The sequence below is a fragment of the Pleurodeles waltl genome, chromosome 11 (genome assembly GCF_031143425.1).
Source record: "Pleurodeles waltl isolate 20211129_DDA chromosome 11, aPleWal1.hap1.20221129, whole genome shotgun sequence".
Taxonomy (NCBI): Eukaryota; Metazoa; Chordata; class Amphibia; order Caudata; family Salamandridae; genus Pleurodeles; species Pleurodeles waltl.
In genome coordinates this window covers 1,010,706,022-1,010,719,806 of record NC_090450.1, presented here as the reverse complement: position 1 = coordinate 1,010,719,806, position 13,785 = coordinate 1,010,706,022, and the positions used below count along the sequence as shown (strand labels likewise).

At 44.6% G+C, this 13,785-nt stretch overlaps 1 protein-coding gene across 1 annotated transcript in view; it reads right to left on the bottom strand.

The window, feature by feature from the left end:
* LOC138266501 (transmembrane protein 132D-like) overlaps positions 1–13,785 on the bottom strand; it is a 1,755,118-nt gene that overhangs the window by 22,822 nt on the left and 1,718,511 nt on the right. The window contains exon 8 of the mRNA XM_069215367.1: positions 11,484–11,675. Within this exon, the coding sequence (XP_069071468.1) occupies positions 11,484–11,675 (192 nt within the window). The remainder of the gene's footprint in view (positions 1–11,483; positions 11,676–13,785) is intronic.

Below are 13,785 nucleotides of genomic sequence, written 5' to 3'. Positions count from 1 at the left end.
TTCTTTTCAACAATTGTGTGGGGTCCACTCCATTTATCTTGGAGTGCTCTTGGGGCCACAGGCTCCAAGACCCACACTTTCTGCCCTGGTTGGTACTGAACCAAAACAGCCTTCTGATCATGCCATTGCTTCTGGAGCTCTTGGCTGGCCTGAAGGTTTTTACTGGCCTTTTTCATGTACTCAGCCATCCTTGATCTGAGGCCAAGTACATAATCCACAATATCCTGCTTAGGAGCTTTTACAGGTTGTTCCCAACCCTCCTTTACAAGTGTGAGTGGACCCCTAACAGGGTGTCCAAAAAGAAGTTCAAAGTGGCTGAAGCCCACTCCTTTCTGGGGTACCTCCCTGTAGGCAAAAAGGAGGCATGGTAGAAGGATATCCCATCTCCTGCGGAGTTTTTCAGGGAGACCCATAATCATGCCTTTGAGAGTTTTATTAAATCTCTCCACCAGTCCATTTGTTTGTGGATGATAGGGTGTTGTGAACTTGTACGTTACACCACACTCCTTCCACATGGCCTTTAAGTATGCAGACATGAAATTGCTTCCCCTGTCTGATACTACTTCCTTTGGGAAGCCCACCCTGGAAAATATTCCCAGGAGGGCCTTTGCCACTGCAGGAGCTGTAGTGGTCCTTAAAGGAATTGCTTCAGGATATCTTGTGGCATGGTACACTACCAACAAGATAAACCTATTGCCTGAAGCAGTAGGAGGGTCAAGGGGGCCAACTATGTCAACCCCTACCCTTTCAAAGGGAACCCCAACCACAGGCAGTGGGATAAGGGGTGCCTTTGGAGTGCCACCTGTCTTGCCACTGGCTTGACAGGTTTCACAGGACTTGAAAAATTCTTTTGTGTCCTCAGACATCCTAGGCCAATGAAACAAGGGAACAAGCCTGTCCCAAGTTTTCATTTGTCCTAGATGCCCAGCTAAGGGAATGTCATGTGCCAGTGTTAGGAGGAACTTTCTGTACTCCTGAGGAATCACTAATCTCCTGGCAGCTCCAGGTTTAGGATCCCTATGCTCAGTGTACAAGAGGTTGTCCTCCCAGTAAACTCTGTGAGAGTCACTGACATCCCCATTAGCCTGTTTGACAGCTTGCTGTCTGAGACCCTCTAATGTGGGACAGGTTTGCTGTGCCACACTCAGCTCCTCTCTGGCAGGCCCCCCTTCACCCAAAAGCTCAGCAGTGTCTGCTTCCAGCTCCTCTGGTGTAGGTTCTGCACAGGGAGGGAATTCTTCTTCCTCAGAAGTAGAATCCACTGTAGAGGGAGGGATAGTAGGAAGTGGTTTGCTTCTACTAGCCCTAGCTTTAGGGAGCACTTGGTCCATTGTTCCAGGATCCAAGCTTCCCTGTCCTTTTTGCTTTTTGGCCTGAGCCCTTGTCAAAGCAAAAATATGCCCTGGGATGCCCAGCATTGCTGCATGGGCCTCTAACTCCACATCTGACCAAGCTGATGTCGCCAAATCATTCCCTAATAGACAGTCTACAGGTAAATCTGAAGCTACCACAACTTTCTTTGGACCAGTTACCCCCCCCCAGTTGAGATTTACAACAGCCATGGGGTGGCTTTGTGTTATGTTGTGAGCATCGGTTACTTGGTACTGGTGTCCAAGTATGTGTTGTTCAGGGTGCACCAGTTTCTCAATCACCATTGTGACACTGGCACCTGTGTCCCTGTAGGCCTGGACCTCAACACCATTTATTAGGGTTAGTTGCTTGTACTTCTCCAAGTTATGGGGGCAAGCAACCAAAGTGGCTAAATCAATAGCCCCTTCAGAGACTAAAGTAGCCTCTGTGGTCTCCCTAATTAGACCAACCCCAACTAAATTACCAAAAGTGAGCCCAGCTACTCCCTTGGATTGGCTATTAGTAGGTTTGCTCCCACCTCCACTGCTATTAGTAGGGACACTAGGTGTAGCAGTAGGGGTTGTAGTGGTAGGAGCTGTGGTGCCTTTCTTTGGACAACTGGGATCTGTTGTCCAATGGCCTTTTATTTTACATAAATAGCACCATGGTTTCTTTTCCTTGTTCTGATTAAAGGAGGATTTGGACCCACCACCCCCACCAGAGTGTTTTTGTGGGCCTGATGAAGACTCATTTTTAGATTTGTCCCCACCCTTGTCAGAAGACTTACCATCCTTCTTTTTGTTGCCATCTTTGTCACCTCCTGTATGAACTTTTCTGTTCACTCTTGTTCTGACCCATTTGTCTGCCTTCTTTCCCAATTCTTGGGGAGAGGTCAGATCAGAGTCCACCAAGTACTGGTGCAACAAATCAGACACACAATTATTAAGAATATGCTCTCTCAGGATTAAGTTATACAGGCTGTCATAATCAGTAACTTTACTGCCATGTAACCACCCCTCCAAGGCCTTCACTGCCTGGTCAATGAAATCAACCCAGTCTTGTGAAGACTCCTTTTTGGTCTCTCTGAACTTTATCCTGTACTGTTCAGTGGTAAAGCCATAACCATCCAGGAGTGCATTCCTAAGAACTTGGAAATTATTGGCATCATTTTCTTTCACAGTAAGGAGCCTATCCCTACCTTTTCCACTAAATGATAGCCATAGGATAGCAGCCCACTGCCTTTGAGGGACATCCTGTACAACACAGGCCCTCTCAAGTGCAGCAAACCACTTGTTAATGTCATCCCCCTCCTTATAAGGGGGAACTATCTTGTGCAGATTCCTGGAATCATGCTCTTTTGCAGGATGACTATGGGGAATACTGCTGCTGCCACCATGGGTATCTAAACCCAACTTCTGTCTTTCCTTCTCTAATTCAAAAGACTGTCTATCCAAATCCAGCTGTTGCTTTTTAAGCTTCAGTCTGGTTTGTTCCACCCTCAACTTATTGAGTTCCCTCTCTAACATTCTGTCATCAGGGTTGGTGGGAGGGACATTTCTAGAAACAGAGCTATGATGGGAATGAACAGAAGGAGACCTGTCCCTTACAGAAGCCAACTTAACAGCTTGGTTTACAGAAACATTACTACTAGTATGGTGAGAATAAATGCTTTTGCTATGATGAGACAACACTATTTCTATGGTGTGGCTCATCATCATTACCATCTATGCTAGATTGTCTAGTAATGGGCAGGCTAGGAAGTTTCTTTCCTGAATCTTTTCCTGGGGGAGTCCCTGAATCTGATTGGGAACTATTAGGTACTTTTTCAACAGATGGGGCACCTATGGCCTTATCCTGTTCTCTAAGCATGTTAATTAATAATTCTAAGGCAGGATTCTTCCCTACACTCAAACCTCTCTCTATACAGAGACTCCTTGCTCTTTTCCAGCTAAGGTTGTCATATGCAAGTTTGGACAGATCAACACTTTGGCCTGTGCCAGACATTTTTTTGAGAGAGTTAAAGTGATAGAGAAAGAGACAAAAGTTTTCAGAACTTTTTGGAAAGACAGAAAAAAAAACTTTTTAAACTTTTAAGAACTTTTTGAAAGTTTAGAAGTACTTTTCAGCACTTAGAAAAGAGTGAAAAGAGGAAATGCAAAACTGTTTTGCTATGTGTATATACACTGACCTTGTTTTGTATATTTTTCTGTTATGAAAAGTACAATGACAAGAGTGGTAAGTAGTCTCAAGCACTTATCCCACCACTGCACAACCAATGTAGGAGGCTGGACTGGCTTGTAGTGAGTACCAAGGGGTACTTGCACCTTGCACCAGGCCCAGTTATCCCTTATTAGTGTATAGGGTGTCTAGCAGCTTAGGCTGATAGATAATGGTAGCTTAGCAGAGCAGCTTAGGCTGAACTAGGAGACGTGTGAAGCTACTACAGTACCACTTAGTGTCATATGCACAATATCATAAGAAAACACAATACACAGTTATACTAAAAATAAAGGTACTTTATTTTTATGACAATATGCCAAAGTATCTTAGAGTGTACCCTCAGTGAGAGGATAGGAAATATACACAAGATATATATACACACTAGCAAAAATATGCAGTATAGTCTTAGAAAACAGTGCAAACAATGTATAGTTACAATAGGATGCAATGGGGAAACATAGGGATAAGGGCAACACAAACCATATACTCCAAAAGTGGAATGCGAACCACAAATGGACCCCAAACCTATGTGACCTTGTAGAGGGTCGCTGGGACTATTAGAAAATAGTGAGAGTTAGAAAAATAACCCTCCCCAAGACCCTGAAAAGTGAGTGCAAAGTGCACTAAAGTTCCCCTAAGGACAAAATAGTCGTGTTAGAGGAATAATGCAGGAAAGACACAAACCAGCAATGCAACAACTGTGGATTTCCAATCTAGGGTACCTGTGGAACAAGGGGACCAAGTCCAAAAGTCACAAGCAAGTCGGAGATGGGCAGATGCCCAGGAAATGCCAGCTGCGGGTGCCAAGAAGCTTCGACTGGACAGAAGAAGCTCAGGTTTCTGCAGGAACGAAAAGGGCTAGAGACTTCCCCTTTGGTGGACGGATCCCACTCGCCTTGGAAAGTCGTGCAGAAGTGTTTTCCCGCCGGAAGGACGCCAACAAGCCTTGCTAGACGCAAAGTGTGCGTTTGGCGTTTTTGGACGCTGCTGGGGCCCAGGAGGGACCAGGAGGTCGCAAATTGGACCTGAAGAGAGAGGGGACATCGAGCAAGACAAAGAGCCCTCACTGAAGCAGGTAGCACCCGGAGAAGTGCCAGAAACAGGCACTACGAGGATGCGTGAAACGGTGCTCGCCGAAGTTGCACAAAGGAGTCCCTCGTCGCCGGAGACCAACTTAGAAAGTCGTGCAATGCAGGTTAGAGTGCCGTGGACCCAGGCTTGGCTGTGCACAAAGGATTTCCGCCGGAAGTGCACAGGGGCCGGAGTAGCTGCAAAGTCGCGGTTCCCAGCAATGCAGCCCAGCGAGGTGAGGCAAGGACTTACCTCCACCAAACTTGGGCTGAAGAGTCACTGGACTGTGCGGGTCACTTGGACAGTGTCGCTGGATTCGAGGGACCTCGCTCGTCGTGCTGAGAGGAGACCCAAGGGACCGGTAATGCAGCTTTTTGGTGCCTGCGGTTGCAGGGGGAAGATTCCGTCGACCCACGGGAGATTTCTTCGGAGCTTCTGGTGCAGAGAGGAGGCAGGCTACCCCCACAGCATGCACAAGCAGGAAAACAGTCGAGAAGGCGGCAGGATCAGCGTTACAGAGTTGCAGTAGTCGTCTTTGCTACTATGTTGCAGGTTTGCAGGCTTCCAGCGCGGTCAGCGGTCGTTTCCTTATCAGAAGGTGAAGAGAGAGATGCAGAGGAACTCGGATGAGCTCTTGCATTCGTTATCTAAAGTTTCCCCAGAGACAGAGACCCTAAATAGCCAGAAAAGAGGGTTTGGCTACCTAGGAGAGAGGAAAGGCTACTAACACCTGAAGGAGCCTATCAGCAGGAGTCTCTGACGTCACCTGGTGGCACTGGCCACTCAGAGCAGTCCAGTGTGCCAGCAGCACCTCTGTTTCCAAGATGGCAGAGGTCTGGAGCACACTGGAGGAGCTCTGGACACCTCCCAGGGGAGGTGCAGGTCAGGGGGGTGGTCACTCCCCTTTCCTTTGTCCAGTTTCGCGCCAGAGCAGGGGCTAAGGGGTCCCTGAACCGGTGTAGACTGGCTTATGCAGAATTGGGCACATCTGTGCCCAACAAAGCATTTCCAGAGGCTGGGGGAGGCTACTCCTCCCCTGCCTTCACACTATTTTCTAAAGGGAGAGGGTGTCACACCCTCTCTCAGAGGAAGTTCTTTGTTCTGCCATCCTGGGCCAGGCCTGGCTGGACCCCAGGAGGGCAGCTGCCTGTCTGAGGGGTTGGCAGCAGCAGCAGCTGCAGTGAAACCCCAGGAAGGGCAGTCTGGCAGTACCAGGGTCTGTGCTACAGACCACTGGGATCATGGAATTGTACCAACAATGCCAGGATGGCATAGAGGGGGCAATTCCATGATCATAGACATGTTACATGGCCATATTCGGAGTTACCATGGTGAAGCTACATATAGGTAGTGACCTATATGTAGTGCACGCGTGTAATGGTGTCCCCGCACTCACAAAGTTCAGTGAATTGGCTCTGAACAATGTGGGGGCACCTTGGCTAGTGCCAGGGTGCCCTCACACTAAGTAACTTTGCACCTAACCTTTACCAGGTAAAGGTTAGACATATAGGTGACTTATAAGTTACTTAAGTGCAGTGTAAAATGGCTGTGAAATAACGTGGACGTTATTTCACTCAGGCTGCAGTGGCAGGCCTGTGTAAGAATTGTCAGAGCTCCCTATGGGTGGCAAAAGAAATGCTGCAGCCCATAGGGATCTCCTGGAACCCCAATACCCTGGGTACCTCAGTACCATATACTAGGGAATTATAAGGGTGTTCCAGTAAGCCAATGTAAATTGGTAAAAATGGTCACTAGCCTGTCAGTGACAATTTGGAAAGAAATGAGAGAGCATAACCACTGAGGTTCTGATTAGCAGAGCCTCAGTGAGACAGTTAGTCACTACACAGGTAACACATTCAGGCACACTTATGAGCACTGGGGCCCTGGGTTACCAGGGTCCCAGTGACACATACAACTAAAACAACATATATACAGTGAAAAATGGGGGTAACATGCCAGGCAAGATGGTACTTTCCTACAAAAATCCAGTAGTCTCATTAGAATAATGAGAGCCTACGCTACAAAAGCAATGATCAGATTACACTGCTGAATATTGTGTTAATCAGTGTCTCTATTAATCCCTCTCTGGCCAAACATACTTGGGATCATAAATCCTACTCCTCTTTGGTCTGGTCACGGCTTTCTAAAGATGGGTTCACTTTTAGCTCTAAGCATAAAAGTGCCCCTTTCTGGAACATAATGTGGTCAGAACACAGTGAGAGAGATGCGTCCACCCCAGATCTTACAGAGGTGGTACTGGCATGTCTCTGGTTCTGAGGTGCAGTCACTTCACATTACTGTCTGTGCACTGAATGATACATTGCTAAACCATGTTTCTGCTTGAGCTCTCTTGTAATGTATATGATGTCAAGGCTCATTATATCAAGCAAACAATCACTTATGGCTCACAACGTGCCAAGTTTACACTTTCAGAACAACTCTCCTGGAAGGTGTAGTAATCACCTTCTGACAATCAGGTTAAATTCAGGATTGTCTGTAAGTACCTCTGAAAAGTCCCAGCTTTCTTTGGCACAGGATGTCACCTTGAAGGTCACCTGGGGTCCACTGTAAGTAGTGGAACATTATATGTGCCATTAGAGTAGAAGGTCGATTCTGGACTTCAGCTGTTGTTATTTGGGGCAACTCTGGTCTTGTGAAACAGTGGAAAGCTCTGTGAAACACTACAGATGTAATTACAAAGGAAGGTCTTTGTGAAATACACTCTAGTCTCTTGGAAGACTACCAGTGTTCTCATAGTGAAGACCACTCTACTCTAGTGAAACACTACTGATGTCTTCACAATGGAAAGTCCACATGAAGCTTACTCTAGCCTTATGAAACATTACAGATTTAATTACAAAGGAAGGTCTTTGTGAAATACACTCTAGTCTCTTGGAAGACTACCAATGTTCTCATAGTGGAGACCACTCTACTCTAGTGAAACACTACTGATGTCTTCACAATGGAAAGTCCACGTGAAGCTTACGCTAGCCCTGTGAAACATTACACATGAAATTACAAAGGAAGGTCTTTGTGAAGAGCACTCTAGTCTCTTGGAAGACTACCAATGTTCTCATAGTGAAGACCACTCTACTCTAGTGAAACACTACTGATGTCTTCACAATGGAAAGTCCATGTGAAGCTTACTCTAGCCCTGTGAAACATTACAGATGTAATTACAAAGGAAGGTCTTTGTGAAGAGCACTCTAGTCTCTTGGAAGGCTACCAATGTTCTCATAATGGAGACCACTCTACTCTAGTGAAACACTACTGATGTCTTCACAATGGAAAGTCCACATGAAGCTTACTCTAGCCCTGTGAAACATTACAGATGTAATTACAAAGGAAGGTCTTTGTGAAGAACACTCTAGTCTCTTGGAAGACTACCAATGTTCTCATAGTGGAGATCACTCTACTCTAGTGAAACACTACTGATGTCTTCACAATGGAAAGTCCACGTGAAACTTACTCTAGCCTTGTGAAACATTACAAATGTAATTACAAAGGAAGGTCTTTGTGAAATACACTCTAGTCTCTTGGAGGACTACCAATGTTCTCATAGTGGAGACCACTCCACTCTAGTGAAACACTACTGATGTCTTCACAATGGAAAGTGCATGTGAAGCTTACTCTATCCCTGTGAAACATTACACATGTAATTACAAAGTAAGGTCTTTGTGAAGAGCACTCTAGTCTCTTTGAAGACTACCAATGTTCTCATAGTGAAGACCACTCTACTCTAGTGAAACACTACTGATGTCTTCACAATGGAAAGTCCATGTGAAGCTTACTCTAGCCCTGTGAAACATTACAGATGTAATTACAAAGGAAAGTCTTTGTGAAATACACTCTAGTCTCTTGGAGGACTACCAATGTTCTCATAGTGGAGACCACTCTACTCTAGTGAAACACTACTGATGTCTTCACAATGGAAAGTCCACGTGAAGCTTACTCTAGCCCTGTGAAACATTACACATGTAATTACAAAGGAAGGTCTTTGTGAAGAGCACTCTAGTCTCTTGGAAGACTACCAATGTTCCCATAGTGAAGACCACTCTACTCTAGTGAAACACTACTGATGTCTTCACAATGGAAAGTCCATGTGAAGCTTACTCTAGCCCTGTGAAACATTACAGATGTAATTACAAAGGAAGGTCTTTGTGAAGAGCACTCTAGTCTCTTGGAAGACTACCAGTGTTCTCATAGTGGAGACCACTCTACTCTAGTGAAACACTACTGATGTCTTCACAATGGAAAGTCCACGTGAAGCTTACTCTAGCCCTGTGAAACATTACAGATGTAATTACAAAGGAAAGTCTTTGTGAAATACACTCTAGTCTCTTGGAGGACTACCAATGTTCTCATAGTGGAGACCACTCTACTCTAGTGAAACACTACTGATGTCTTCACAATGGAAAGTCCACGTGAAGCTTACTCTAGCCCTGTGAAACATTACACATGTAATTACAAAGGAAGGTCTTTGTGAAGAGCACTCTAGTCTCTTGGAAGACTACCAATGTTCTCATAGTGAAGACCACTCTACTCTAGTGAAACACTACTGATGTCTTCACAATGGAAAGTCCATGTGAAGCTTACTCTAGCCTTATGAAACATTACAGATTTAATTACAAAGGAAGGTCTTTGTGAAATACACTCTAGTCTCTTGGAGGACTACCAATGTTCTCATAGTGGAGACCACTCTACCCTAGTGAAACACTACTGATGTCTTCACAATGGAAAGTCCACGTGAAGCTTACGCTAGCCCTGTGAAACATTACACATGAAATTACAAAGGAAGGTCTTTGTGAAGAGCACTCTAGTCTCTTGGAAGACTACCAATGTTCTCATAGTGAAGACCACTCTACTCTAGTGAAACACTACTGATGTCTTCACAATGGAAAGTCCATGTGAAGCTTACTCTAGCCCTGTGAAACATTACAGATGTAATTACAAAGGAAGGTCTTTGTGAAGAGCACTCTATTCTCTTGGAAGACTACCAGTGTTCTCACAGTGAAGACCACTCTACTCTAGTGAAACACTACTGATGTCTTCACAATGGAAAGTCCACATGAAGCTTACTCTAGCCCTGTGAAACATTACAGATGTAATTACAAAGGAAGGTCTTTGTGAGGAACACTCTAGTCTCTTGGAAGACTACCAATGTTCTCATAGTGGAGACCACTCTACTCTAGTGAAACACTACTGATGTCTTCACAATGGAAAGTCCACGTGAAACTTACTCTAGCCTTGTGAAACATTACAAATGTAATTACAAAGGAAGGTCTTTGTGAAATACACTCTAGTCTCTTGGAGGACTACCAATGTTCTCATAGTGGAGACCACTCCACTCTAGTGAAACACTACTGATGTCTTCACAATGGAAAGTGCATGTGAAGCTTACTCTATCCCTGTGAAACATTACACATGTAATTACAAAGTAAGGTCTTTGTGAAGAGCACTCTAGTCTCTTTGAAGACTACCAATGTTCTCATAGTGAAGACCACTCTACTCTAGTGAAACACTACTGATGTCTTCACAATGGAAAGTCCATGTGAAGCTTACTCTAACCCTGTGAAACATTACAGATGTAATTACAAAGGAAGGTCTTTGTGAAGAGCACTCTAGTCTCTTGGAAGACTACCAGTGTTCTCATAGTGGAGACCACTCTACTCTAGTGAAACACTACTGATGTCTTCACAATGGAAAGTCCACGTGAAGCTTACTCTAGCCCTGTGAAACATTACAGATGTAATTACAAAGGAAAGTCTTTGTGAAATACACTCTAGTCTCTTGGAGGACTACCAATGTTCTCATAGTGGAGACCACTCTACTCTAGTGAAACACTACTGATGTCTTCACAATGGAAAGTCCACGTGAAGCTTACTCTAGCCCTGTGAAACATTACACATGTAATTACAAAGGAAGGTCTTTGTGAAGAGCACTCTAGTCTCTTGGAAGACTACCAATGTTCTCATAGTGAAGACCACTCTACTCTAGTGAAACACTACTGATGTCTTCACAATGGAAAGTCCATGTGAAGCTTACTCTAGCCCTGTGAAACATTACAGATGTAATTACAAAGGAAGGTCTTTGTGAAGAGCACTCTAGTCTCTTGGAAGGCTACCAATGTTCTCATAATGGAGACCACTCTACTCTAGTGAAACACTACTGATGTCTTCACAATGGAAAGTCCACGTGAAGCTTACTCTAGCCCTGTGAAACGTTACAGATGTAATTACAAAGGAAGGGCTTTCTGAAGAACACTCTAGTCCTTTGTAAGAATAACAATGTTCTCATTGTGGAAGATCCGCTTGCGGACTACTCTAGTCTAGTGAAACAGTACTGATGTCTTCATAATGGAAAGTTCACAAGAAGTTGCAAGATTATTGTAAAAAACTACAAATGGAATTATTAAGGAAGGTCAAGAAGGGGAGCACTCTAGTCTTGTGAAAGATGGCCAATGTTGTCATAGTGGAAAGTCCATGTGTGGATCACTCTAGCCAGGTGAAAAACTACCAATGTCTTTTACAATGAAAAGTCCACAAGAAGCTGCATAAGTATTGTAAAACACTGCAAATTAAAAAATATAAAGGAGGGTAAACATGGAGAGCATTCTAGTCTTGTGTAAGACTGCCAATGTTGTCATACTGGAGGGTCCGCATGTAGGTCACTCTAGTCTAGTGAAACACTACAGATATCTTTACATTGGAATGTACACAAGAAGCTTGCACTAATCTGGTAAAACACTGCAGATGGTTTCACAATTCAAAGTCCACAAGAACCTTACTATAGTCTCAATGAACAGATTCACAGCCCATCCCATGCACACCAAACCCTGTTACCTGCTTGGGAGTATGAAGAAGCTCCTGTCCTGTGGTGGTAGCAAAGATGGCCTTGTTGCTTCCTGTGCTGAGTTGAAGGGACACAGACAGCCCCGTCACCAGCTGGACTCCAAGATCAGTGATAGTCACCTTCTCGTCCACGACGGTCACTGTCTTCTCCGCCAAGATGGCATCCGAGAGCGGGGACAGAATCTAAACAAGGAGTCAACAGATATGACTAAGTATGCCATTTGCAAAAAGCCTCCTACAATCAGAAAACCTTCAGAAGGTGCCTAGATCAATTCAATTTACAGCAGCAGCAAAGCTGTTGTAACTGATTATTGTCTTGCAGATCAACCTCAATTTATTTCAGAGAAGTACTGCATTTGAGGATTTTCTAAAACACCTTGGCCCATATTTATACTTTTTTAGCGCCGCGTTTGCGTCATTTGTTGACACAAAAGCGGCGCAAACTTGCAAAATTCAATTGTATTTTGTAAGTTTGCGCCGCTTTTACGTTAAAAAGCGGCGCAAATGCGGTGCAAAAAAAAGTATAAATACGGGCCCTTATTCTTTACTTAGAGACAGGATGCCTAACTAAATAACAGGAGTTTTCTCTAGCGGCTGCCTGCTAGAAAATGCCTGTTGGTATGGGACTTGCTCAGTCGTGTAAAGTAAGCATAATATGCAACTGACTGTCTGCAGAACTTCACAGACAAATGTAATTGGGAAGTCTAGCTCTCACTGTATGCACTAGTCTGTCTATCTTTGTGGTTTACACAGAGATCAAACACTTAGGATTTTGATAACATATTAGATTAAGTGAAATCAATACAGTATCAGCCTATTTTAGATTTGGGGATTTGTAGTAAAATGGACACTGATGGAACTGTGTGTGTGACTATGTTAGCTGTTTGTGCCTGTTTCCCTTTTAAACAGGCTCCTCCCTGCAGATTGTAGCTAGTGGCAAGTGTGAGCAGAAAAGGTGAAAGAATACTAGATGTAATGACACAGGCAAACTGGTATAATACCTGAGACATATTCTAGCTCTACTCTCTGCCACAAAGAGGGCCCAGGTGATTGGAACAACTTTGAGCACCCATCTTCTTATTGTAATATGTTGTTTCAGATCACAGTGCTAACTTCATAAAGAAATAAGTGAAGAGGCCCAAACTTGTTCTTTAGAGCCTGCTCCTAGCTCACTGAATGCCTATGTTGCCAAATACCAAAGGTGTCTATTCTTGATTCCCCCTCATGCCTCTTTCTTCCAGGAGTGGCTCACCGTGCTTTGTAGGGACGGGGCGGCACATGGGTGGGGTGGAATTAAATAAAAAAATATATATACTTACCTGCATCGTCGCCCCCACCACTGTGCCGCTCCTCTGCTGCAGGCACAGGCTCCCAGCCTGCCCTGCGGTCAATCCTGACGCTACTCAGAGGAGCGTTAGGATTGGCTGGAGCACCTGTGTCTGCTCTCTCCAGCCCTCCAGGCCAGCCAAACATAAATGCGCAATGAGGAGGAGTGCTGTGTACTCCCCCTCAGTTCTCATCATCCCCAATGCCCGCCCCTTTTACCACAAAAACGACAATACACATAGCTTATTATCGTTTTGTAATAAAAGGTTTGCAGCCTCTTGTGGGGGGGGGGCAAGGCTCCTCCGCCCTAGTGGAGGAGCCGCACCTGCTTTCCTCAATCATCTTACAATTCCTGTTTCCTTATCCTAGTCTTGTAAGCTCTTTTGAATCCTTGCTTGCTCCTTTTTTACTGTTTTCTTATCAAAGTCTTCTTTCAGAAAATGCATTCATTCATTGAATGAAAGATGTCTGCTGTGCATGTGCAGACATCTTGGAAAGGTTAAAAAATATTTTAAGATGGCCGCCAACTAATACAGGTCCACGTGGTGCTCACAGCATGATGTTGCTGGGGAAGGCAGGCATTCCTGGAGGGGAGCCTGTTTTTAAGAAAGGGGAGTGAGAAGAAGGGGGTGTAGGAGGGAGAGATGGAGAGAACATAGGTGGTTATTCTAACTTTGGAGGAGGTGTTAATCTGTCCCAAAAGTGACGGAAAAGTGACGGATTTACCACCAGCCGTATTACAAGTCCATTATATCCTATGGAACTCGTAATACGGCTGGTGGTATATCCGTCACTTTACCGTCACTTTTGGGACGGATTAACACTCCTCCAAAGTTAGAATAACCCCCATAGTCTCTCCTATGCACTGAAATGCAAAGTCTTACATAATCAGTGGAAGAACACATGCCATCCAATCAAAATAAGATGAGACCTCAATACTCCTCTGGGGGGCGAGACAAATAAAATA